The sequence below is a fragment of the Choristoneura fumiferana genome, chromosome 6 (assembly GCF_025370935.1).
Source record: "Choristoneura fumiferana chromosome 6, NRCan_CFum_1, whole genome shotgun sequence".
In the NCBI taxonomy this organism is placed as follows: domain Eukaryota; kingdom Metazoa; phylum Arthropoda; class Insecta; order Lepidoptera; family Tortricidae; genus Choristoneura; species Choristoneura fumiferana.
The window spans coordinates 16,013,564-16,038,993 of record NC_133477.1 but is presented as its reverse complement, the minus strand read 5'-3'; the positions used below and the strand labels follow the sequence as shown (position 1 = coordinate 16,038,993).

Genomic DNA, 25,430 nt, shown 5'->3' with positions numbered 1-25,430 from the left:
CTCGTTTTCCCCATCTTATATAAAAAAATACATTACACAAAAATTGCTCGATCAAAGACACTTATTACTCTAAAATTGTATTGTACTTTTATTTATTGTCTCGAAGGCAAGCCTCTTATAATTAAAGAAAATTAAGATACACTTTTTAACATAATTCAAAAAAGCGGCCAAGTGCGAGTCGGACTCGCCCATGAAGGGTTCCGTAGCAGCAAGTAACATAATATGAAAGTTTCCTTTACTTTACGATTTATGACGTATTAAAAAAACTACTTACCTACTAGATCTCGTTCATACCAATTTCAGGTGGAAGTTTGCATGGTAATGTACATCATATATTTTTTTTAGTTTTATCATTCTCTTATTTTAGAAGTTACAGGGGGGGGGACACACATTTTACCACTTTGGAAGTGTCCCCGCGCAAACTATTCAGCTTAGAAAAAAATGATATTAGAAACCTCAATATCATTTTTGAAGACCTATCAATAGATACCCCACACGTATGGGTTTGATGAAAATATTTTTTTTTTCTAAATCTATTGTTTTTTTTTCTATTTTTGTGTGAAAATCTTAATGCGGTTCACAGAATACATCTACTTACCAAGTTTCAACAATATAGTTCTTATAGTTTCGGAAAAAAGTGGCTGTGACATACGGACGGACAGACAGACAGACAGACATGACGAATCCATAAGGGTTCCGTTTTTTGCCATTTGGCTATGGAACCCTAAAAAAGAGGAGGTTCTATGTTCTCCTCAAATTTTATAGGCACGCCTATGGCGATTTTGGCATTTTAAGCATTAAGATAAGCATTTCTATTCAGAAAGTATCATTTGGTAACCTGGACCTGATGAAGAAGAGCGTAGATGACCAATGGAACTCGTAAAATTAAAGTAACGCTCGCTCGTCTATAAACGACCATGATTAATATACCTAGATAAGCGACTAAGAAGAAGCTTTGAGTTAATGATTCTTTCGAACTGATCTGATGCTGAAGCCAGAAGGTAGGCAACGGAACTCTGTTATAAAACAGCGTAACTGTCGTGTTTGGGCTTAATGGAATCGTTGTGAGATGTACTTTGGCTACGAATCACTAAAAAGAGAGAAATAAAGAAATTTTTAACAAAAAAGTAAAACGGACTCCAAAAAAATAACAAAAAATGGAACCGACTACAAAAGCCTTGAAAATATTTTTCTAGGTACCTACTAGCTCGAAGTCGGTGACTCAGTACGACCCAGCAGGAGGGGTTGAAACCCATAGTATGTAGGTGAGGTAGCTGACTATTGTTCCACTGCTGCTGGCTCGTGCTGAGGTACCGACTTCGAGCTAGTAGGTACTAGGTACCTAGAAAAATATTTTCAAGGGTTTTGTAGTAGGTTCCATTTTTTGTTATTTTTTATTTTTTTGTATAATAAAATACCTGTTAAATTCCACGCATAAACTTATCTTATAATAGCTACATACAAATAACTCGAAACTTATTGCTGTTATTAGCACAGGTGTAACCAGCAGTTGGTATTGCGCGCTACGTATACTTGTCCTATTTGTAGATACAGTGTTGCAAGTTGAAAAAAAATACGGATAAAGACCAATCTGCACATAAAGTATCTAAGTAAATGAATTCTAAGGCTGCGGCTCCACTGAGGCGGAGACGAGCGGAGCGGAGAGGAGACGTGTAGGGATCGACCAATCATATTAGTTGAATCCACATCTCGTCGGTTTGGTCGATCCCTACACGTCTCCGCTCCGCTCGTCTCCGCTTCAGTGGAGCCGCAGCCTAATATTATTATGCGAAAGTTTGTATGTGTGTGCCCGGTGTGTGTGTTGTGTTTGTTGCTTCATGTCGCTAAAACGGTTGGATGGATATGCTGCATTTATCGCGATATTCCCACTGGACCGGGATGAAATATCATATTTAATTATGATAGGTATGTTTAGCGCCGGGTATTTTCTATGCCACGTTAATGAAATCCACGATGATATTTTTGAGAATTCCCGAGGAAATTTCTGCGAAATATCCCGATGGACCCGAACTTAGGGTCTTCCCAAGCCTATCGACGCGGAATCTGCTTTTTTTTATGTAGCCTGTATTATGTCCCACTGCTGGGCAAAGGCCTCCCCTTTCCTCCGCCACTCTTCCCTGTCCTGAGCATGCACCTTGCAATCGAGCTGAAAAGCGCTCAGGTCATCCCGCCATCTCTTCTTGGGTCTGCCTCTGCTCCTAGGCCCATCCCTCGGATCCCATTCGGTAACGATTCGTGCCCATCGGTCCGGATGCATGCGGCAGACATGTCCGGCCCAGTCCCACTTCAGCTTGGCGGTCTTGACACCCACATCTGTGATACGAGTTTTATCTGCTTTAGCCGATCAAAAAACTCTTTACGTCCACGCAATAAGAGCGAAAGAGACGTCGATCGGCTCATTAAAAAGACCCTGAGCCGAAACCAATGGTTAGTCTAGCCGAATGGTCGGCCGACTCAACGGCGAGAAAGGGTCGAGTCGCCTTCGACTATAGGCAATCTATGTCTACTACGTAACCGATGTTCAAAACGTACAAAATTCTACCAAGTAATTTATTAAATCAAACGTTACTTTGCAGAGGTCTATATCAATGAAGTAAAACAATTACCTACTTTGCTGCTACACACGGGTTGGTCTAACATCTGGTAGGGTAGCATGGTGAACGGTTGTGTTGAGTTCTGGTTGTGACGAGCTCTGGTTGAGTTCGAAACGCGTCAGTGTATATTGCGGTGGTGGTGATGGATGGGTTTGTGTGATTTGTGTGTGTGTTCTTAAAGTGTGGAGGCGGATTAATTACATGAACACATATTTCTTGCAGAAACGTATTTAGCTATCAAGCTCGCGGTTGTGCTAAGTTGTTTTAGTTCATTAAAATTTTGCAAGAGTTTTCTTTTGGGTTTGCTTAACCAATTGACGAATACATTTACTTTGACGTACCCTGTATAAACACTCCGAGCATCCTCGGGTCATGTTCGACAAATAAATAAGTATTTTGTATGACTGCTGATTAAGAGTCTCGTGACTTGAAGTCACGGCGAGTACAGCTACTACAATGCCGTGTTTTGCCTCGTTTAGGCTAACAATGTGTGTTTGGACTAACGAGGAACACGAGGATATCCTGTCGAAGGGTAAAAATTATACTGAGGCGATGTTTAAAAGTTAGTCACAACTTTTGGTCACTAGAAGTTCCGGTTGGTAATTGTTAGGGGTTCTATGCCTGACAGGTGACAAATATAACGTTATTAATGTCCCGCGCGACACTGTCCGTCTGTCTGTCTTTCACAGCACTGTATCTCAAGAACCGTAATAAATAAACAGCTGTGATTTAAACGTAATGCGTATTTCTATTCCCGCTACAAGAAATAATTAAATATTAAGGGGGGTCCCAATCAACCCTACACTGCGTACATTTTGCTTAGATCAGGGCTCTGCAAAGACACGACATTTTAAAGGTACGGCCGTTTAGAGTACGAGTACATACCTATATTTTGTCATAACTTCAAATTTGTTGGCACACTTGGCCAATTTTTAGAGTTTCATTCCTATTAATAACCCTCCGCTGTCTATACAATGCTGTATCTTTTGGACCCTAGGCCTACCCTAAAGGTGAACACTTGAAATTTTCTCAAAGTATGTTTACCTACATGTAAACAAAGGAGGTTCCATGCAAGAAACGTTTTTGTTTTTTGGGTACAATGATATACAACCATTTTATGAAATACCTAATCAGCAACATCATGAAGTTGTTCGACAAGTTTCCACTATTGTTTTCATCGTGTTAAGCCATATGAAGTTGCAAAGCGTATATTGTGTAAGTACCTATAACCCCGTATCGGCCAATATTGTTTCTGGCCGAGTTGCATTTCCTATGTTCGGCTTACAATGTAAAACGCTAAAAGTAACGCAAAGGAAATCCTGTGTGTTTCGTAGAAGTTTCAAATAAACCAGTGTCGATTTTTGTTGCATTAGTTACATCTATTTCTTGCTTCTTTTGTTTTTAATGTATACTAAACTAGTAGTCGGACATGTTAGTCAAATAAGCAAAAGCCATTCTTCAAGGATAGTTACATAGTAGATGCTAAATGAAAAAGTCTGGACTAGATTAATAATTTTCGGTTTGTTTACAGTGTGCTCTTTTTGAAAGCTTTCAGGTATTCATTTTGAAATTTTTGAAAGAAAGAAAGAAAGGAAGATAGATTATTTTGGCTCCATAAGTACCATCATCTTACAATAATAAGACTAAAACTAGCACTAAAACTGGATTACATGGTGACACGACAGGATACCAAAAAGGGTCTCCGCTCAGCATGTGTTGCCAGTTGCCACACATTATGTGCAGTAACACTGGTTTTCTGTGGAGCTCAATCGTTAAATGTAGCAATTTTTGCATGTATGTGTGTTAAGAATATATTATTATCTTGCCAGTAGAATTTCACCCAGTAGTAGTAATTAGAATGACCTCGAAATCCTCGTACAACCACTTTTTTTTTAAAAGAGCCCTTTATGGCCTACTTGCAGCATAAACGTCTTATTTTTTTTTGTACGGAAATATCTTTTTAACAAAAACTTATTTCAAACCATTTTGTTTATAGAAAAACAGATTTTCAGCAAGTAAGTTTCAAACAAACATGCAGCTAAACTCTCAACTCTTTGACTCTGCCACGACTCTCCGCGAGTGCAAGGCGAGCGCGCAGACCGGAGCGGCGAGTGTTTTCCCCGGGTCATTGCGCGGTTGGGACGACCGCCATACAGTACCAGTACACCTACCTACCTCCTAGTCGTAGTAATAGTAGTAGTACGTAGTACCAGCAGGGCTACTACGAAACTCGAAACTCGAAGTTCGTGTCGTGCGGTCCCTCTGACACTTGTACTATTTAATACGGGAGCGAGAGGGACGGTACGAACTTCGAGTTTCGAGTTTCCTAGTAGCCCTGCTGACAGGATACGCAATGAATAGAGAAAACTATTGTCGCGTCAACGTGATGGACGGATGACCTGGTGGATGCAGGCCGCTTCCAATCGAAGCCACAGAGGTTTACAGGGAGGCCTATATCCAACAGTGGACGTCCTAGGCTAGGGCTGATGTGATGATGATGATGATCGTCGCGCCGCGGCCCGTTACGCTTAAGCGATCGAATTGCGCTAACAGTAGCGTACTGGTTTGTCTGGGCTAGTATTGCCTCGGCAAACTTCGCCTTTATAATGAACCGATCGCGTCTGAACTTGGGGAGATATATCGCTAATCTGGCTTCCCTCTCGAGAATAGATAGTTACCCATCAATTAAAGGATACTTAGCGTTCGTAACTATGCCGCTACGGTGTGGAACAGCTAAGCAGTTATATCAATGTATGTACGTAACTTACTAAGAGTACCTAACTTGTATCTAATGTTGTTGTATTGGTCAGAAAAGTCATTATAGCTTTTCGGAAGGACAGGGGAAAACAGCCAAAATCTTTTCCCAAGAAAGTCGCCGTAAGAGTTCACTACCGACCCTCATTTTTTTTTTATTCGACTGGATGGACGAGCAAGCATCCGACAACCATGGCCATTGGCCACTCTCTTAAGATTGTAGCGACTTTTAGAATATATGTTTTCTACTGCTGGACATAGAACTCATCTCTATTTAGAGAGAGCTTGGGCTGTAGTCCACACGCAGGTCCTTTCTCTCTCTCTCTCTCTTTCTTCAAGTGCCTTTACAACTAGTGAAGGTTGGCAGTCAACTCCGTATATGTCATTCGATCTTTTTGCCAGTCTCTCAAAAGCTCTGCGGCGCTCTTAACTCCCGTCCATTCCCGGATATTGCGTAGCCACGATTTCTTCCTACGACCCACTGATCTTTTGCCTGCCACTTTGCCCATCATTATCAGTTGCAATTCGTATCCGTCTGTTTCATCACGCAGGTCCAGTACGGTTTAATAAGTACAATCCGATGTCTTCTACAGAAGGTAAAGACACGTGTCAAAGGAATGTCAAAGACTCAAAAGAACTTCACGCATACCGGCAGGCTCGAAGGGTTTGTTTCCTTCATCGCAAAAGCTCATATTTAGTTAATTCGTTTAAAGCGTAGTTTGATTAGGCACATATTTGGAACAACTAAAATGTGTAAGTTCGTAAGTCAAACCACTATGCTACCGCGGTTATTGAGCTATGGAATCGTGAGATGTATCCACGTTAGTCGAATTACTGACGCTTTTCAAAATCTGCACTAAACACAAACCGTTGACAGTTTTAATAAATGTTAAATTTGGATTAGTATCACGATCCAAAACACCGCTTAGGCACAAGGATATCTACGATTGTGTAGAATGGGTAAGAATTCTTAAATCAAAGTCTACCCCGGACTTATCCTCTCATCATTCCAGGGATACTTTAGGGATATAACAAAGGCGTTTTTATTCCCCTCTTTTGTCTAGAGCTATGCGACGTTTTTTGCCAAATTATTCGGAAACTCGCTCCGCCGTTGCGAAATTCAAATTCGTGTTTTTGTCGTTTTGCTCAAAACAATCCGGTTTGGCGGAGGTTATGCGATGTCTTTTAATTATATTCGTAGACCTTTGTTAGATACTGTATTCAATTACCTAGCGCATTAACAGATACCGTTTTTGTTGATTTGCAGAGATCCATATCAAAGAACAACGTGTGATAGCGGAGCAAGGTGAACGGTTGTAAAACTTTCTTGATTGCATCTTCTAAAATCAGTTTTTCTTGTTTATTCGACTGGATGGCAAACGAGCACGAGGGTCTCCTGATGGTGAGAGATCACCACCGCCCATAAACATCTGTAACACCAGGGGTATTGCAGATGCGTTGCCAACTTAGAGGCCTAAGATGGGATACCTCAAGTGCCAGTAATTACACCGGCTGCCTTACTCTCCACGCCGAAACACAAGCTGCTTCACGGCAGGATTAGCGAGCAAGATGGCGGTAGCAATCCGTGCGGACCTTGCACAAGGTCCTACCACCAGCTACTGAAATAAGTTCAAGAATTAAGCCCCACCACAAGTTTAAGTTAGTGGATGTTTAAATTATTGTTTACGCGTAGCGTATGCCTTGTATGCACATGTGGTTTAAACCAGAAAAGAAAGTTCTCTCGGCAAGATTACAGTATAAACCTTGTTCCAAAACGTCTTTTCATTTAATAACGGCTTAATAAGATAAAAAAACCAACGGATATACTTGAGCATTAATGGGAAAAAAGTTTCTCCGATTCTTTACAAAATATCAGATTGACTCAATGACAACTAAATCCATGTGGTATTTATGGTCCTTGATATTACATATCAAAAATAAAGAGCAAATTATAACGGAGAGTTTCAGACACAATATCATATTAGGTTCTCGACTGCTTATGCTAATACAATATAATTTATAAATTTACTAATAATTTCAATAATTAATAATATGACAAATAATAATAATTTGTTTACAATTTGTTTTTTTCTTTCAATTTATATTGAGGAACTATTTCGTGACTTGAGTATTTTTTTTCTGTTTTCTTTCTTTCTTTCTCACAATTTTATTTTCTGCAAATTCCGTCAATATATCTTCGCAAGAGAGTGACTTCCCTTACAAAATCCGAAAAAACCTTGACTTATAATACGAAGTTAGAAATCCGAAATTAATATCGTGCCTTCTTCCACTCACGCCAATAATATTTAATAAAAGAGTGAGAGGGTCAGTATGATATCAACTTCGAATTTCGAACTTGGTAGTAGAACTCCTGATCTTATATGTAACTTAAAAGCGAAGCATACGTCGCAAAAACAAGTTACAAAGCCAAGTCTGTTCTAAATTTAAACAAGAGCTATCAACAGCCTTTTAGGTGAAGGCTGTGGACCGGAAGCGCGCGTGGGGCCATTCTTATGACGTCACTTCCGGAGAACACACGCCGCCAGGAATCCCATGTGATAATTTGTTAGTTAAACTGGATTTGGAGTGGTTTAACCGATTACCTGAGCTTAGTGTTGGATTAGCCGTGTTAATGGGTTGAGTTTCGTAACTTAGACAATGGAAGTGAACCACATAGATTACAAAGAAATTGCTTCAATACATAATGTACATCATTAAGAATAGAAGACACGTAGAATCATTTAAATGAAATAAATAATTTATTTTCCCTTAGACATGGTAATGTTTCTACACTTCAACACAACCATGAAAGAAAACGAAACCAAACTTAAATGAACCATTTTCTTCACAACAACCATGAGCGCATCTGCACAGTAATAATGGGAGGTCAAAAAACAAGTAACATCAATTCTGCAAGGAAATCCAAATAAAAACTTTTCTATTCCTTTTATAATAAATTCTTTGGCACGAGTATACTTAGGTATTCCTACTTACTTTCCAAGTTTAATTTATAAAAAAGTTTCTTGAAATTGATCCATCTTTAAGTCTTAAAACCATTATCTTTATTTATAGTAATCCGATACTTCGCAATCTCAATCAATTGGCGTGGGCTCCAGAATTCTGTTTCAGATATCTTCATTTTATGGCGACTATATTTTATGGTCCTCCGACAATATGGCTGCTGTGATATGATCAATATTGCTTTTCTGACACTTCAATAGATGTCGCCAGGAAGATAGCGGTAGTGAAGTGAATCGATCATTGTACTTGGTCGTCTGAGCATAAAGTCGTAACATGTAATTTCAATATTAAAAATTTCTAGACTATATATAAAGAAAAGTAATAGGTACCTAGTAATAAAAACAAAAGTTCTATTATAGTTTAATGTCAGTTGATATAACTATCACAAACGTGACTATTTTTACAGAGAACAATCGATGAACAGAACAATTCAGTAGCTAGAAATTTCCAATGGTAGTGATATTTTATTTAAATTAATGAGATTAACTTTGCGGTATACCCTGCCCTATCCAATAGAAAAACCATTACCAAAACCAAACTACTCAATGAAGCTTACTTATAGCCAAAGAAGCATAGACTCAACCTCCTTCGCTTTGGTCCGTCAAAAACTACAACTTAGCATTTGTAATCACAGCCTTGAGATCGTGATCGTGACTAGTTAACTCATTAACTGTAAAGCTAGAATAATACAGAAACTATTCTTATTGGAATCATGTTTGAATTCACTCACAGTGAAACGCCTCAGCTAGGTCTTCATCAAAAAATATTTTCATTGATTCATGTGGAAGTGTAGGAGAGGGAGTTTTGTACGAATACGACTACGACGTAGCTGTTATGCATCTAGTAATAAACTGTTTCTAAATTTGGTGCATACCTATACTTACCATGAAGCTACCCTGTGATTGAAGTGATATAATCAGAGCTAACTAAAACTTAGAAATGCAATAACATTTCTGGTATGAGATGTAAAAATATAGCAGAAGTCATTTTAAGCGACAACATTCTACAAACTAGGAATGCTTCAACGGAAAAAAATAAAATAAACCTAATGAACTCGGTTCAGAAAAATATACAAAACGTCAATTTAAATGCAGACGTATCTATTGGTATTGGGGCCTGCACCGGCGCACGGTTCAACGCGCCCGGCTTTATCGCCGTTCATAAAACCGTAAATAGATCGAATGCAGTAAAACGAGGCAAAATGCAGCACCGAGCCTGCTTCCCATTTCACTGCATTGCCATCGATCCAATTCAAACACTTGGAGGAAACTTGGCTATGGCAACAATTGCGGAAGTTTAACCACAGCAACATTCACAAGACCTTCATTGATTGTAAATCCAATATATACAAGATATACGCGATAAAAACTAGTCTTCAATGTTGCTCGTTCCATTGCGTCATCCACTTGAACTTGATCTTCAATTTATTCAGTAGCTGCAATTGAATCTCATGCTCGTATTTTAAGCACACATCCTCTTAATAGAAACGTATTATCCGCTAGACGGGTTATACCCACTTCCGTTGTTGCTCTAAATCTCCGCCCTAAATAAGCCTACAATATTCCGAGGTTCAGCAGCAACACCATATCAAGAGTGCTCCAGATAAATGGATCACGTTACTTGATTAACCGGTACGCATCCCTTCCCCTTATCACCCTTGAGAATATTTAAATGGGTCCTGAATATATCACACCACCCCACGGAGAGCAGACGCGTTTACCTGCGCTTTAGATTTAGAATATAAATGACGCTAACTTCATTAACGTGTGAAATACAGGATTAAATTCTTCGGAAACTGAAGTAAAGAAGGCGAAGACGCTTAGAGATCACAATAATCGGATCAATACATAAACATTGACAGTGAGATTCTAAAAAAACTTTCCATCTAGTTTTTATATCTGTATGCGGATCACATAGGAAATGGAGCGACAATTTGTGACAAACGCGCCATTTCAATCAGCATGGCATTCACGCGCGTCACAACCACAACTACTGCTAATGTGCCGTATTAAAATCTAGCAGTCAGACATCGCGCCAATGCCTTGTTACGCATTGGTTTCACATTGAATGATTTACGGCTTCAAATTGATATCAAATTCATCCTGACATTATCTTTTTCCACTGACGGGTGTACAACGTAATATTTAATTAACTGCCACTGCCATACAACTAATACGTACACTCGCAAAAAGCAATGAAGCAGTAAGCTATATTTTGACACGCGCCGAGTTTTTCTAGACATAAATCGTGTAAGTCCGAAATCCTCGGGCCAAGGTCTGTAAACTCATTCACAAGATCAAGCGGTAAAAAACTGGAGCAATGAACTGAGTGTCACGTAGGAGCTCATCAACTCTCAGGGCACGTAGTAGCATCTAAACTACCTCTCATTGTCAATATTGAAGTGCTGTTCCGAACCGCTGGCAAAATCAATAGAGACATTACCGTCTATTGGACGTATGATTGCTTTAAATTGGTTTACTAATGAATAGTTAAACACGTGGGCAAGCCAAAAACGAGACAATAAGTATTATAACAACAGGTTTTTCAGCCCAAGGCTGCGTTAGATGCGTTTAGGTACAGAACTTGTATTTCAAACAGAACATGGCCCCCCACACGTAATGGATACCGCCGTTAATGAGACTACATTTACCAAAGTATTGCTGACTATAACTCAATTAAGCCGTGATAAATAACGACAGATATTAAATGTTTTAATTAAAGCACCGCCGCGCGACATTTCAATAAAAACTTATTAGGTATCGCTCGAGTTTTTTCCAGTTATACATTGCTTATAGACGGGAAGGGATTGTGCCGGCAACCTCCGCCTATAGTGAGCAGTTAAACACACACGCAAAGTGCAAGGCTACGAAGTGCATCGCCGATACTGGAGATGAAACGAAACGAGTGTTTATTTGATATTCCCCGCGCCGTGCAGGCATATTAACTAAGCTGGGCCGTCGACCTCTGCCCGCCTCATCATAATAATATCTTCGCATCGTAAAACTGCCGCAAGTTTGACGTTCGCACAACAGAGGAATACTTCAGCTTTGTTATAATAACACGGAATTCCTTGTAAAATGGGTTAGAACCTCAACACTGTTTGTTAGTGTCAAACACGTCACTTCACACGAGTGAAATACGACTCTTCATATGTTCTGAATGATTTAATTGAACATCGCAACAATGGCTCGGATGGCGTCTAACGTGTCTTCGTTGGTGCGTGTTATTAAAACAAATAGATGTTCCGTGCTGTCTGTCGCAATCATTAAACAATAAATCTTGCCACTGCCGTGTGCCGGCCTCCCAATGCGTCGGATTCTCGAAATGTTATTGAGTCTACATCTGAATCAACTTTCAAGGCGTTTTATTAATTCCAAGGTGTTTTACATAATTGCCGTGTGATCAATTATTTTATTATTATAAATTTAGCGTTTTGATGTCGTCTCGCCTCGACTTGTGGCCTAGACGGTTTCGTAATCGACACGGGAGGACCCATCAAACATTGTCGGCTTACGTTTATGGGCCATTTGTATGGGATCTGCTACGGTTAATGATTTCGGTCGTTCTGTTGAGCAACGCTATTTCGAGACATAATAACTTTTTTATCTTCCTCTTCCAAACGTTGGTAGGAAGACTCGGGACTCGTTTCTGTCCAAAAGTTGCAGCAAATGATTGATAAAAAAGTACATGCAAGTATAATTTATGGTTTGAATTCATTGATACCTACTTGATGGGAAATTAAAGCGTGACTTGTCTTGTTGGGGGCATAATTTTTATAAAAGGTAAATCGACCCTCGGTTGGTATTTAATCGCCCTATCGCTTTCAATGAAGCTCAACGACCACTTTGCAACCGGCGCAACGTTACCATATTTTGCACACTTTTCTCAATCTTTATCTTCCAAAACCGGGTTACTTAAGTCAATAGGTACACGTCTCTTATCTACATTGAGCGTTTATCGCGTCGAAACTCGCATGCTTCAAGTTTCTTACGACCTCTCGCTGCATCCGTCCCTCACCGTTTATTTTCCTCATGCCGGCAGACCCCTTGCACCGCCAAAATCCTCGCCAACAACAAAACACACACACAGACGCACTCTCATTTAACCACTAGCAACACTAAACGTGTAATTTCGGCGATCACTATTGTTAACTTGGAACTATTCTGTTGATAAGGATGAAAACATAATATTGTTTATCACGAAGCGATTTACGCCTACGCGAGTAGCGGCGCGCGTCAACGCGGCGTGACTGCAGTGTTGCCGGCTGACACTTTGGCGCTGCTCGCTGCGGCGGACGAGGGTACTTAAAGTTGCCTATCTTTTATAATAGATGGCGTGCTTTTCAATGTCTAACGTCTGTTTACATTTTCTTTCATGATCATTTTCAGCCTTTTTCAGTTTTTTTTAGTTTTCCGTTTCAAAGTTTCTCTAATGGTCATTTCAGCTAGACTATTTAATTTACTATTATTACATTTTTAATTAATTGCAAACATTAAAACTTTATTTACTACTAGTTATTTTCTACATAAAACTGAGGTCAAAATATGTCTGCAATCTCTTTTTTGTAAGGCTCAATGTTCTAATAAATCTAATAATCTATATAGAAAAATGAATAAAGTCACTTCTTTGTAGATGATTAAATCCGCAGAAAATTACTTAAACAATATCTTACCTTAAATATCTCGAATCCAAAACACTTTCAGCCGGCACCGTGCACTTTAGGATTCGTAAACATCGCCTCACTTTAGCTAATTATTTTCCAAATATAGAACAACACACAGAAATGTCTAACGCCTTCGGTGCAGAAAAATGCATCGAACTCGTTCACATAAAACCATAACAGATCTATAGTACAGTCGTTCGTATCGGGTTTTCCACTGAAGCTAATTCTATGAACACAATTAAAGCATGTTTTACTGCAAACAACAACCGATAACACTATCCATCACCCCATTAGACGCACCTGAAGTCAGCTGCAAGCGTTCACGTCAAAATATATCGTAAAAATCGTAAATACTTAGTACACTGGCAGGTTTTAATACACTGTCGTAGACCGTTTTTTTGTTTTTAGAAATGGAAATTTTGAGCTTAAGATTCCAATTTTAAATTTTTTGAGGATTAAAATCGATGCCGGCCGGCGTTGGAAGCGTGCGTGAACGAACGACTATTTCGTTGAGCTATGGTAAAGCCCCGACTATAAGGGGAGGTCGGGGGCGGCGCCTCGTATTACAATACGTTAAATCGCTTCCAGCCCTCGAGGACTGCGGTCGTAACGTTACCAGCGACATACTCGAGCACTCTCGAGTACCTACAGCCAATTAGCTTCAAGTTTAATGACGCCCTCCCATTTAAGAGCTTTTACAGTTTAACTAGCACTTAGCCCCCATACAAAACTTTTTACTATTTATGTAGTTTCTTAACTATTTTGCCTTTTATTTGCATGCAGCAACCATATGTAACGTGAACAAAAAATTTCGTTGAAAGGACAAACAGATAAAGGGAACCTCGGGTCCCGGATAAGACGCGATGCGAAGAAAAAGACGACAATTTTTCCGGTTCATATCTTTCTGTACATTTCATTACTTCCGCTATGTATGGACGCTCGGGCGTCGTCGGGGGCGTTCGTGTGTGATCGGCTGCCTTCGTGTGATTCCGGGACACTAATCGATAGCTGTCAGGCATGCTACGCTACGTCGTAGCTACATCGTAGCTACTACGCGAGTCTACAGCTGTGTAGCCTACGTTACAACTCGTATAACCCTACTAAATCCGAGAGTCTCATGTTCTTGTTTACTTACTAAGTATCGAAAGGAATCATTCTCATTTAGCAGGAGAGACTGTTAATTGTTTCAGTCAATGTCGCGATAGAGGATAATTTAATAGTTTACTAGTTTAGTCGATTTAGTAAGGCAGTGAGCGAGGCAGTCGCGTAGAATTTACTCCATTTTCTCGGCGGATAGTTCTCAATTGAATTGTTGTCTGCAATGACTATCGAGTACGACGAACAATACCTATCTTTGAACGTTACATTGTAGATTTGCTATTATAGCATAATAATATGATCTTGTTATCGAACTGTGTAGCGGGTACCCAATTGTTTGTTGCTACGGAGCGATTTTAAGTAATAGTTATAAAAAAGTAAAGTATTGACTATAATTATTAATTGTACTAGAATTAATTAATGGCCTCTGTATGAAAATTTATAGGAAAGCCTTGGTATTTTTAGGGTTCCGTAGCCAAAATGACAAAAACGGAACCCTTACACGATGGCGCGATCTTTCGCGATGTCTCTGTCTGTCTGTCTGTCTGTCCGTCCGCGGCTTTGCTGAGGGACTATCAAGTCTAGAAAGCTGTAATTTTGCACGAATATATAAGTAAACTATGCCGACAAATGGTACAATAAAATATTTAAAAAAAATTGTTTAGTGTACCTACCTCCCATAGACGTAAAGTGGGGATGTTTTTTTTCGTATCGTTGGATAGGTCCAACCAAACCATTAGGGGGTTGCTAAAACGATTTCTCGATTCAGTGATTTGTTTGCAAAATATTCAACTTTAAAGTACTAATTTCTTAATTTTTAAACTTACATTTGTGTGTTAAAAAACGTGATATTATGTTACGTTGAACACGACTTTTATCGCACTAAAATACATGGAATTTGGTTATCACGCGCTGTTCCATCGGGAACTGTGCATTTTTCCGGGATAAAAGTAGCCTATGTCACTCTCGAGCCCATAAGGGTGAAGACCAAAAAATTGCTCACCGTTACCACCGTGCTGCGTTAGCAGTTATTTATAATTACTATTAATATTTTGCGTTGTGACACGAAAATGGAAAAAGTGGAAGATGTCACAATGGAAAAAGTTAATGAAAATTAACTTAACTACCTACCTACCTACCTGGTAACGCAGCTTTAACGGTGAGCAACTTTTTGGTCTTCACCCATGAACTATCTCTATGCCAAAAATCACGTTGATCCGTCGCTCCGTTTCGACGTGAAAGACGGACAAACATACAAACACACACACTTTTGCATTTATAAAATTAGTTTGGATAGCACAGGTAATAGTACAACTACAACTTTAGTACAATGAGGGTTTTTCAAAAGGCGATATATCGCTAGATGGCGTTAGTATCGTGTGGTCCATTTGGCATTTGTTTGCTTCGCGTTCGTGATTGGTTAAAAAGAACTATATGAGCCAATCGCAAGCAAGACTGAAATATCAAATGGACCTCACGATACTAACGCCATCTAGCGATATATCGCCTGTCGAAAAACCCTCATTAATGATTTTTTAGCAGAAAAGTTTAAATGCATCACTGCTAACCCAACCTTTTGCGTGGTACGTGAAATTAAACCTCTATTTAATTTTTGTTACTCTGTCGCACGCAAGGTAAAACTTATTTAATTACCAAAGACCATAGCGCCATCTATGGCAGAAATTGCAAAATATAAATTCTGTGTAAAGCATTCTTCTGCGTTTTATTATTTTTAATTGTAAAATATGAAATTATCTAAGAGTAAAAGTGTCCTTAGACTTTAGTAAAAGTACCTAGGACCTTAGTAAAAGTGTCTAACGAAATCTTCTGTGTTTTAATATTTTACAAAATATACACTTTTCTTGCACAAAAACATCGAAATTTGTAAATTTATGAAGTGGCTGATCCAATTCCGATGAGTTTTTGATGGATAAGAAATATTTTAGTTTCTTTTTCAGCCGTTTTCTACTGATTTATATCGAGGGTTGTCGTACTCTATTATCGCATTGAGACACTCTATTTTCTTACCCTATTAAATACTTATACTTAGGGGCTGTTGCACCATCCATTGATTAGTGTTAACTGACGGTTAAATGTGATGCCGTCTCCGTCTATTCGAACAAAACAAATAGAGACGGCATCACACTTAACCGTCACTTATCACTAATCAATGGATGGTGAAACAGCCCCTTAGTGATTTAAAAATGCTATTCTACTTCAAAACTGTAAAAAACAGTCCACTACCTACGATAGCTGACATTAAATACCTACGTATGTGTCGTTCTCAGGCAAAAGGGACCACTTTCGCGGTATTGAGTTATCGGTACCAGGTAAAAGATGCTCTATTCAATACAAAAAGAATTAGGCCTCTGTTGTAAACTTATTTTTTATGAATTTTTAGTTTGAACATGGAAATACGTAGTTTTCAGATATTCGATTCATCATCATCATCATCACCACCATCATCATCATCATCTCATAATCATCATCACAACCAATCGTCATCATCATCATTATCACCATCACCATCATCATCAATATCATCATCACCATCATCATCATCACCAGCAATCATCATCATCACCACTATCATCCTCATCGTGATAATCATCACCACCATCTTTTATCATTTAATTTGCCTTTGAAAGATCCCTTTTACGGATAAGTTCGCCTTTGTACTCTTTTTTTGTTTTGTTGTTTATTTTTTTGTTTTATGTACACAAAAGTATTTACATACATCATTTCAACCTCTGCAAGCCTTTTTTCGCGATATTATGTTCTTTCCCAAAGTCTAAAGTCTAAACCATCTCTGTACTTACCAAATTTCATCAAAATCAATTCAGTGGTTTAGCCGTGAAAGCGTAACCGACTGACAGACAGACTGTTTCTTTCGCATTTCTAATATACTAGCTTTTGCCCGCGACTTCGTCCGCGTGGAATAGTAATTTTGGGAAGTATTTAATTTATTTAGGATACCTATTCTGCCAATAATAGCATATTATAGAAACTTCTACGGTTTACCGAAAATAATCTATTTTAATACATTGCTATAAATATAAACTATTTTTTTTTTGTTCTTCCTTACATCCATCCATCCGATGTTCTTTGGTAAAACATAAATATTTTGTGGGTAGCCACATTTTATCAATACGACGTGTATTCTACCCTGCCAACACAAAAGTACTTATTCTTCATAGTAAACTCTTGACACTTTACGTCCTTTATTGTAAGTCAGGAGGGTAGGATTATAATTAAGACGGCATTTTTACTAAGCATAGCTACACATATTTCAGATAAATATACTTATATGTAGTAATTTGTTTGGAATTCCTTAAGAACTTTCATCCTCATAAGTTCAAGTAAATAGGTCGAAATTTGAAAAGCGCCAGAGCAAATGTTTTTTAGGGTTCCGTACCATAAAGGAAAAAATGGAACCCTTATAGGATTACTTTGCTGTCCTTCCGTCCGTCTGTCTGTCAAGACTCTTTATCTCATAAACGCGCGGAGTATAGGTATCGAGCTGAAATTAAAACCCTAAACTCAGGTCAATAGTCCCGTAAGCTGTGAAAAAATCAAACCTCTAAGTCAAGGCAATCAAAAGCTACAGTCATTAAAAAGGTGTTTCCATACAAATTGCCTTAACAGAAAAATTTATAGGGTACTTCCGGCTGTCCTAGAAACTTGGAATTTTGCATAAAGGTAGCTCTTAGCACAATAAGTAAGAAAAATCTGAAAATCATAATTTTTCATGTCTGACTGTCTATTTCAATAAGCCATCTAAAATGACCCCGCATTGCGTACATTTTGCTTATGAGCTTAGAAGGCTCTGCTAACACTGCATCATTTCCTCTGCTAACATCCCCTCGCAGGTAAAATTTTCAAAAACGCTTGATCAAATATCTATTTATTTCTTATAAGTACCCAAATGCCAAGTTTCATAAAGATCAATCGATTTATCTTCGACAATGACGATCTTCCAAATAAAGTTTCATCCCCTATTTCACCCCTCACAGAAAGAATTTTTAAAAACGCGCGTAAAAATATCTATTTATCTCTTATCACGTGCCCAAATGCCAAGTTTTAAAGAACCATCGATTTATTTTCGACAATGACGATCTTTCATATACACTTTCATCCCCTATTGAAATAGGGAACCCCCCCCCCCACAGGAAGAATTAAAAAAAACGTGCGAACAATTATCTATTTATCTCTTTTCACGCGCCGAAATGGCAAGTTTAATAAAGATTCATCGATTTATCTTCAATAATGACGACCTTGCGTATAAACTTTCATCTCCTATTTTATCCCCTCTCACGTCGAATTTTCAAAAAAGCTAAAACAAATATAGAATTATTTCTTATTAAGTGCCTAAATGCCAAGTTTCATGGTTTTATCTTCGATAGCTACGAACTTCCACCATATAAACTTTCATCCCCTATTTCAACCCCGGAAAGCCTCTTTTTCGCGATAAAAGATAGCCTATGTTCTTTCCCAAGGTCTATTCTATCTCTGTACCAAATTTCATCAAAATCGGTTCAGCGGTTTAGGCGTGAAAGCGTAACAGACAGACAGACAGACAGACAGACAGACAGACAGACAGTTACTTTCTCATTTATAATATTAAAGTATGGATTAAGTGCCTAAATGCCAAGTTTCATGGTTTTATCTTCGATAGCTACGAACTTCCACCATATAAACTTTCATCCCCTATTTCAACCCCTGAAAGCCTCTTTTTCGCGATAAAAGATAGCCTATGTTCTTTCCCAAGGTCTATTCTATCTCTGTACCAAATTTCATCAAAATCGGTTCAGCGGTTTAGGCGTGAAAGCGTAACAGACAGACAGACAGACAGACAGAGTTACTTTCGCATTTATAATATTATATATATATATAATATATATATATATATATATATATATATATATATATATATATATATATATATAATATATATATATATATATAATATATATATATATATATATATATATATATATAGTATATAGTATATAGTATATAGTATATAGTATATATAGTATATTATAGTATGGAAGTACAGTATGGATAGGCTACTTTTTATCCCGGAAAAATGCTTAGTTCCCGAGGAAATTGCGCGCGATAACCGAATTTCACGCGGACGAAGCCGCGGTCAAAAGCTAGTACTTAATGTAATTAATCCAAGTTTATCATTTTCCAAAACTGACTGACTTCTGTTAAAAATACTTTTTTTTTTTTCAATAATTTGTCCCGTTCACTCTCCTGCGAGCGTCATCACAAACATATCTATCGTCTAAACCCCTTTGCCTTTTCCGATCCGGACGGAATAGATAAAAAAGTGAATGTCATGTCAGTGTGTGTCGGTCGAAAATATCGAGTTTTATTTCACACATTTTTTTTATTATGATTTCGTGGTGTAGTGCGTGGATTGTCGGTACGAGTGATAATACTAATTAGTAAAGTAAATAAAAATATTATAAGCTGTTATTTATGCCGTCAGTCTGACCAAAAGCTATAATATGGAGAAATTTAAGATGCTCTCGTAAGTTAAATGGCGAAAATCAGGTATTATTGCGAGAAAAATGTTTATGCTTATCGGTCGATTTATTTTCCACATTAGCGGTGAGCAGCTAGTTACCCTGGGAGCAATGAAGGCCAGTGTTTCGCTACCTGAACTTGGCTTGAAGGAAGTGTTTCCGAATGGGTCCTGGTTGGAGCAAAAGCAGGTCCAAAATGCTTTAGAGGCCAGAAAATATCTCGTTGAAACGGAAAGGATAGAAAAATGGTGCGTTATTTTTACGATTTCATCACATGTTTTTCATCAGTCTCATTTCTATAACTATTAATGACAAGAGGGTTATGCTTTTGAGTGCATGAGTTGAGTTTCTTTGGCATACCACATACTCGGCCTTAATGGTTTCATAGATTTTTACATATTAAAATATGAAGTGTCATTAGATTTGGCCTGACTGTGAGACTGACCAGTGCCATATCAACAAAATTGTTCAAAAGAGGGCAAAAGTATTTTTGGGGACCTTTGCTTGTAAATATAAGGCTAGACATTAACAACAAGCAATCTTGCGGAAGGTAGTTGAGATTTCTGTTTCATTTTGATTAATTTTATTATTACCTCAAATTTTGCAGGGGTTCCGTAAGCCATGCTCAATGGAGAGAGGACCTAAAACTAGCGGAAGTAACACAAAAAAGTGGTAGCCACTGGCAGTACCTTGGTCACAATATTGGGAAGATTTTGTATATCAAACCAGAGGAGGCATTGTTTTTGATGGAATCAGTAAGCAATTTGATCTTATTTGTACAGTTTCAGTTATGTCCATGTTACTGTGCTTCTACCTGAATTTTGCTAAGGTAGTGCTGAATAAGTGAGCAGCCATTTCAATCTGTTACCACTAGTAAGAAATAAATGGAAATAAAAATAGCAGCTATTAGCAAAAAAAAAATATTGAATGTGTAATAGGTACTTGAAAATAGTTTTCTAGTGCAAATTTTATTTTGCTTATTTTATTTGTATTGGACCTAGTGATTTTATGAATGAATTACTTTTTTTTTGTGCAAATTTATATTTGAATATTTACCATGAGCTTTGTAGTCAGCCACCAAAGATGTTGTGTACAGGCAACACGCTGAAATTTGTCTCGAACAGATGCGTAGGCCTGATAATGTAGTAAAAGAAAACATAGTGAGAAAACAAGTACTACACACCTGCACATAAAAACAATATGTGTGTGAAGTTCCCAGTCCACACCGGGTCTAAATGGGAACTACTGCTGAAGCCCTCCCAATCACAGAAGAGACCTACAGTAGTACATACAGGCCGAGATGATGAAGAAAGACCTAGTTTATTTTGTGTATATATATAATATTTTGTATCTGATCATTTGTTTAATTCACAGAATTGCCTTCAGTTGACACACAATGAAGTGACAGTGTCAATCCAACAAGCATACTCTTTACTTCTTGGTGAAAGTATTTCACTAGTTCAATATAAAGTATATGCTTCTCTTGCTAGGCTCGGATACAAAGTATTTAGATACAGTAACTGCCCAATTAGTAATATGGGAAAAGAAAATGCAACAGCTAGTGATCCAATAGATATAAAACAGGCAAATAAATTGAAAAATACTGGTAATCATTTAAATAAAGAGACAACTCAAGATAATGAAATGAAAGACCAGCAGACCAGTGAATCAATAGATGATGGCAAAGACTTAGATCGTAAAGAAAATTTTCTAAATAGTATTGCCAATGAAAGTAATATCAGTAAAGATGTGCACGATAACCAAGAAAAAATAGTTATAGATAAGGATAATGAAGATGATAAACAAGATGAAAATGTGTCATTAGAAACGGAGCATAATAATTTCAAAGATGATGTAGAAATTAGCTCAAGTATGAGAATATGTGATGAGAATAATAAAAATAAAAATACCAATGGAGATATTAACACAGTTGATATAGACAGTACAGGTTCTGCAGCATTTATACAACACAAATTACAAAACCTTTACAGTAGAGAGCTGAGGCCTTGTAATTCAAAGTTAGTTCATCAATCATTTGATGAAAACGTACCAGATTTTTTCCAGAGACACATTGTTACTGTTAAAGCCCCAGAAGAGCAATTGATACCAAGAAATGTATTTTTGAACAACACAGCCTATGTCTTGAATTTAGAAAATTTGCGACTGAAAAAAGTAATTCCTGTTGCATCATCAAGTTCAGAAAATTATAGCAGTTTAGATGATGTCAATGGACGCCATGTAAAAAGAATAAGAAGTTCTTTATCCAATGAGAGTGCCCAAAATAATTTGAGTACACAGTTTTTTCCTAGATTTCCCCAGCAAGCAAATCATTTTCGACAATTTAACTACTGGAATAATTACAATTTAAATTTTGCATTCCAAAGACAATTTTTTCAAAGTTTCCCTTTAAGGTTTCAAGCTTTTCCAAGAATGCAACAGTTCTTCAGGTGTTTCCCTACTCCCGTTTTTATGCCAAATGTTGGAAACCCTGAAATTGGAAGACCAAGAAAAAGGAAAGGAGATAATACAAGGGTCCACCATCTGAAATCTATCAAAGGTCTAGCTTTAAAATTGAAGAGTTTGGTTAACATGGGCAACACTCAAGTTGAGAACATCCAGGCCTTACATAGATTGATACAGACTTATAACCAAAGGTATAAGGCAAAGTTAGAACTGACAGAAGAACTTGATGTGCTTGAAAATGAGGTGATCTTAGAAACTATCAACTTAGATGATGATGATCAAATAAGCCCCAAAAAGAAAAGGAAGTGTGATGAAGATGGCTCATTTGATGAAAACTTTAGTGCCCTCAAACAATTTGCACTAAAGATAAAAGAGCTTGAAGAAAAAAAAGAATCATCTCCTCAACATAGGAGAGCGCTTTCTAAAGCTATCAAAACGTTCAATAAATCGTATAACGCTGATATTTATGTTGATATGAATTATGAAGTAATTAATAGAAGGCACATAGTCATCGCTTCTTCTGATTCAGAGGGCGCCGTTGAGGTAGCTCCAAAACCTAGAAAAAGCAGAAAGTTAAGAAATCCGTTTTATATCTTGAAACAACTTTCAGAAAAACAAAATGCATCCACAACTCAGCAGGAAGTTGTAAAATCCGGTTGCAGTCACTCAGATGCTACTACCAAAAAACATTTTAAATACAGTGAAGTTTTAACAAGCAATGTAAGCAAATACTGGCTGCCATCTGAAAATGACTTTGGAAGAGCTGAAGTGATTCAGAAGAACCAAACTTACAACCACTATTTGAACCATAGTGAACAGTTCCTGTATGAATTCATGAAAGGTCATTTATATGATAATTGGTTAGATGCAAAAATTTCTTACTGGCAGTCTTGCGAAAAATCAGCTAAGAAATTCGAAGCAAACTCACAAAACCAAAGCACTTTAAATTTTAACTCTATTGTTAGACCAGAAGATTGTACAGACTTACAATCTGTGCTCAAAAAGTTAAATATAATAAGGAATAATAAAGATGTGAAAGAAGAATGCTCTTTTGGAATAGACTTTGATGTTTATAATAGAGATGTGCCCAATTTCAAAAAAACGAACATGCCAAAGCCACACTTCAGGGTCATATGTATTGAGTGAGTATTCCTTTGCTTCAACTTTTTCTCTAGAACAATAATTTACTTACCCCAAATCTCAGACCGATATTATATTCTCACCAAAGTCAAATTACAGGTACTCCCTATACCTTGAACCCGTTTATCACACACTCCCAAACAAATTGTGTTTTGCTATGAATCGTCGCGATAGTTCAGAAGGTTTTCCCTAGACCTATTTGAAACTCTCCTGTAAACATAACCCAAATAAAAAATCATGTTCTTTACTTTTCAGAGAGTCTTCCAAATTTCCGACCGCCCTAGACTTCGCTACACATCACCACAAATACACCGACGATGTCAACATTGTATTCGCCATAGTCGGCACGGCATCAATTTCATACCTTCAAATAAATGCCACCGAATTACCAATTTACATGCCTACTGGCAATTCTTCATGATTTTTTACGGGTTCCTTGACTAAAAGGTTAATAATAAAATACTGTTGATTTCACTAGGTAAGTCTTTTATTTCAGACATTTTCATTAAACAGTTACGGTGATATATTAAACCCTAGATTGAGGATGCCTTACCTTAGCCAAGGAAAAATGTACAAACGAAACGGCTACATTCTCCCATCTTCACACCGCCCTGTGTTCTAATTGGTAAATTTTTCGTTAGCTTACTTTTTGCGATTGCATCCTAAAACCATTATAATTATTTTGAGAGAAACATACATAAATTCGACAAAAGACGCTTAATATCTAAATCATACTTATTGCTCTTGATTTTAGCAGTAGGCATCATGAATCTAGGGGTTATTATTTATAATTACGTACCTAAGTTAAGTACATACCTACTTAAATGGTAAAAGAAATATTGTTAAAGCTTTATTCTTATGTGCTATCTAATAAGCAACTAATATGGCACGAGTCGGATGGCTTAGTGCATAGAACCTAAATAGATATACTACCTAAATACGTTTACTTATAGTAACATACAGGTACAAAATAGGTGTACAGCTTGTAAAGTGCATTGCGTCGCGTATTTTTTTAACGGCACGGCTAATCCAACGTAAATATTTGAAGGTACTAGGCGTTTCAATTGATTTACTGACAACTTTATCCGATGCCATTTCGTAGGTTCTGTAACTTCAAAGAACCTCCTTTTTTGAAATCTGTTCGAAACTTACCGTATTTTCAATTGAAGTCGCATAATTGTTGAAAGTCATCTCTTTTCGCTAAATCCATTTATTTTCAGAATTGTTTTAAACCAATCTGACCTATAGTTCTACAGGTGACTATTTATAAAAAAATATGAAAAAAATACGGTTTCAGCGGGAATAAAATTATGACAAAAATTACATTATGTATGACTTTCAAAAATTATGCGAATAGATACGCACCCTAAAATATAGAGCTAATAATATGTTTTATAATAAAAATGAATAAAATAAAATATAGCGCCCTTGTGCAACCATCACGGAGTGTCACGGACGTTCATTAAGATCTTCGTTGCACTTTAATGTTGTTTGAAACACATAGTAAAGTAGGTGACTGCATGGCATAACCAGTTGCTATCGTCGTGTCAAGGTAACTACTACCTCTCTACTCTTAATAATGAATACCTATACCATATCCTAATGGAGAATTCAATATTAATTAATGAACTTTTTTCGTTGCAACATAGTTTCTTATTCTTAAATAAATAACATTAATTTAGGAGTAACTCTTAAAAAGCGTTTCAAATAAGCGTTCATTATTAAAATTAATTTACAGGCACAACCCCTTGGCATTGTTTAGTCGAGGGATCTTTCTTCGAAGCAGATTTTTTGACTAACTATGGCTCGTATATTCCTGTCACTTAAAAACGTATGTGAATATTCTAAAAGAAACGGTCCACTATTAAAATGAAACTGTCCCTTAAATTTCAAATAATATCCCAGAAGAGTAATGTCAACAGCGATCGTATTTTCAATTCAAAATGGATGGATGCTTAAAAGTAACTTACATAATCTAAATAAATAACAAAAGAGTAACAAGTACAAATAGTACTATGATATAAAATCGGAACACCATAAGGAAACGACGATTACGTTTAGGAACTGGAGTACTACTGACTAATTACATTAAACTTACATTAGAATTTTAAATGCTAATAGTAGTGAGGGGAAGACAGCGCG

At 37.3% G+C, this 25,430-nt stretch overlaps 2 protein-coding genes across 3 annotated transcripts in view; one reads left to right on the top strand and one right to left on the bottom strand.

Moving 5' to 3' along the window:
• Nucleotides 1-13,509, bottom strand: part of ckn (CRK like proto-oncogene, adaptor protein) — a 364,715-nt gene extending 351,206 nt beyond the window's left edge. The window contains exon 1 of one of the 2 annotated variants that reach the window (XM_074089457.1): nucleotides 13,063-13,509. Coding sequence is in view for 1 of the 2 variants with exons in the window: in XM_074089456.1 (XP_073945557.1) it covers nucleotides 12,408-12,423 (16 nt within the window). In the remaining variant the exon portion in view is untranslated. Of the gene's footprint in view, nucleotides 1-12,407; nucleotides 12,630-13,062 lie in introns of those variants that run through there. The other variant, XM_074089456.1, reaches the window with a different exon arrangement.
• A 5,994-nt stretch (nucleotides 13,510-19,503) lies between these two features.
• Nucleotides 19,504-23,765, top strand: Tsen54 (tRNA splicing endonuclease subunit 54). The gene is made up of 5 exons (XM_074089445.1): nucleotides 19,504-19,690; nucleotides 19,769-19,933; nucleotides 20,293-20,440; nucleotides 21,060-23,290; nucleotides 23,544-23,765. The coding sequence occupies exons 1-5, from the start codon at nucleotides 19,668-19,670 to the stop codon at nucleotides 23,707-23,709; spliced, it is 2,733 nt and encodes a 910-aa protein (XP_073945546.1). The 5' UTR covers nucleotides 19,504-19,667; the 3' UTR covers nucleotides 23,710-23,765.
• The last annotated feature ends 1,665 nt before the right edge of the window (nucleotides 23,766-25,430 follow it).

Bases quoted from the DNA above. Each gene is read 5' to 3' on its own strand.
- Tsen54 (XM_074089445.1), top strand. From the start codon at position 19,668: ATGGAGAAATTTAAGATGCTCTC. The intron at 19,691-19,768 runs GTAAGTTAAATG...TTTCCACATTAG, and splicing joins GAGAAATTTAAGATGCTCTC to CGGTGAGCAGCTAGTTACCC. The intron at 23,291-23,543 runs GTGAGTATTCCT...TTTACTTTTCAG, and splicing joins TTCAGGGTCATATGTATTGA to AGAGTCTTCCAAATTTCCGA.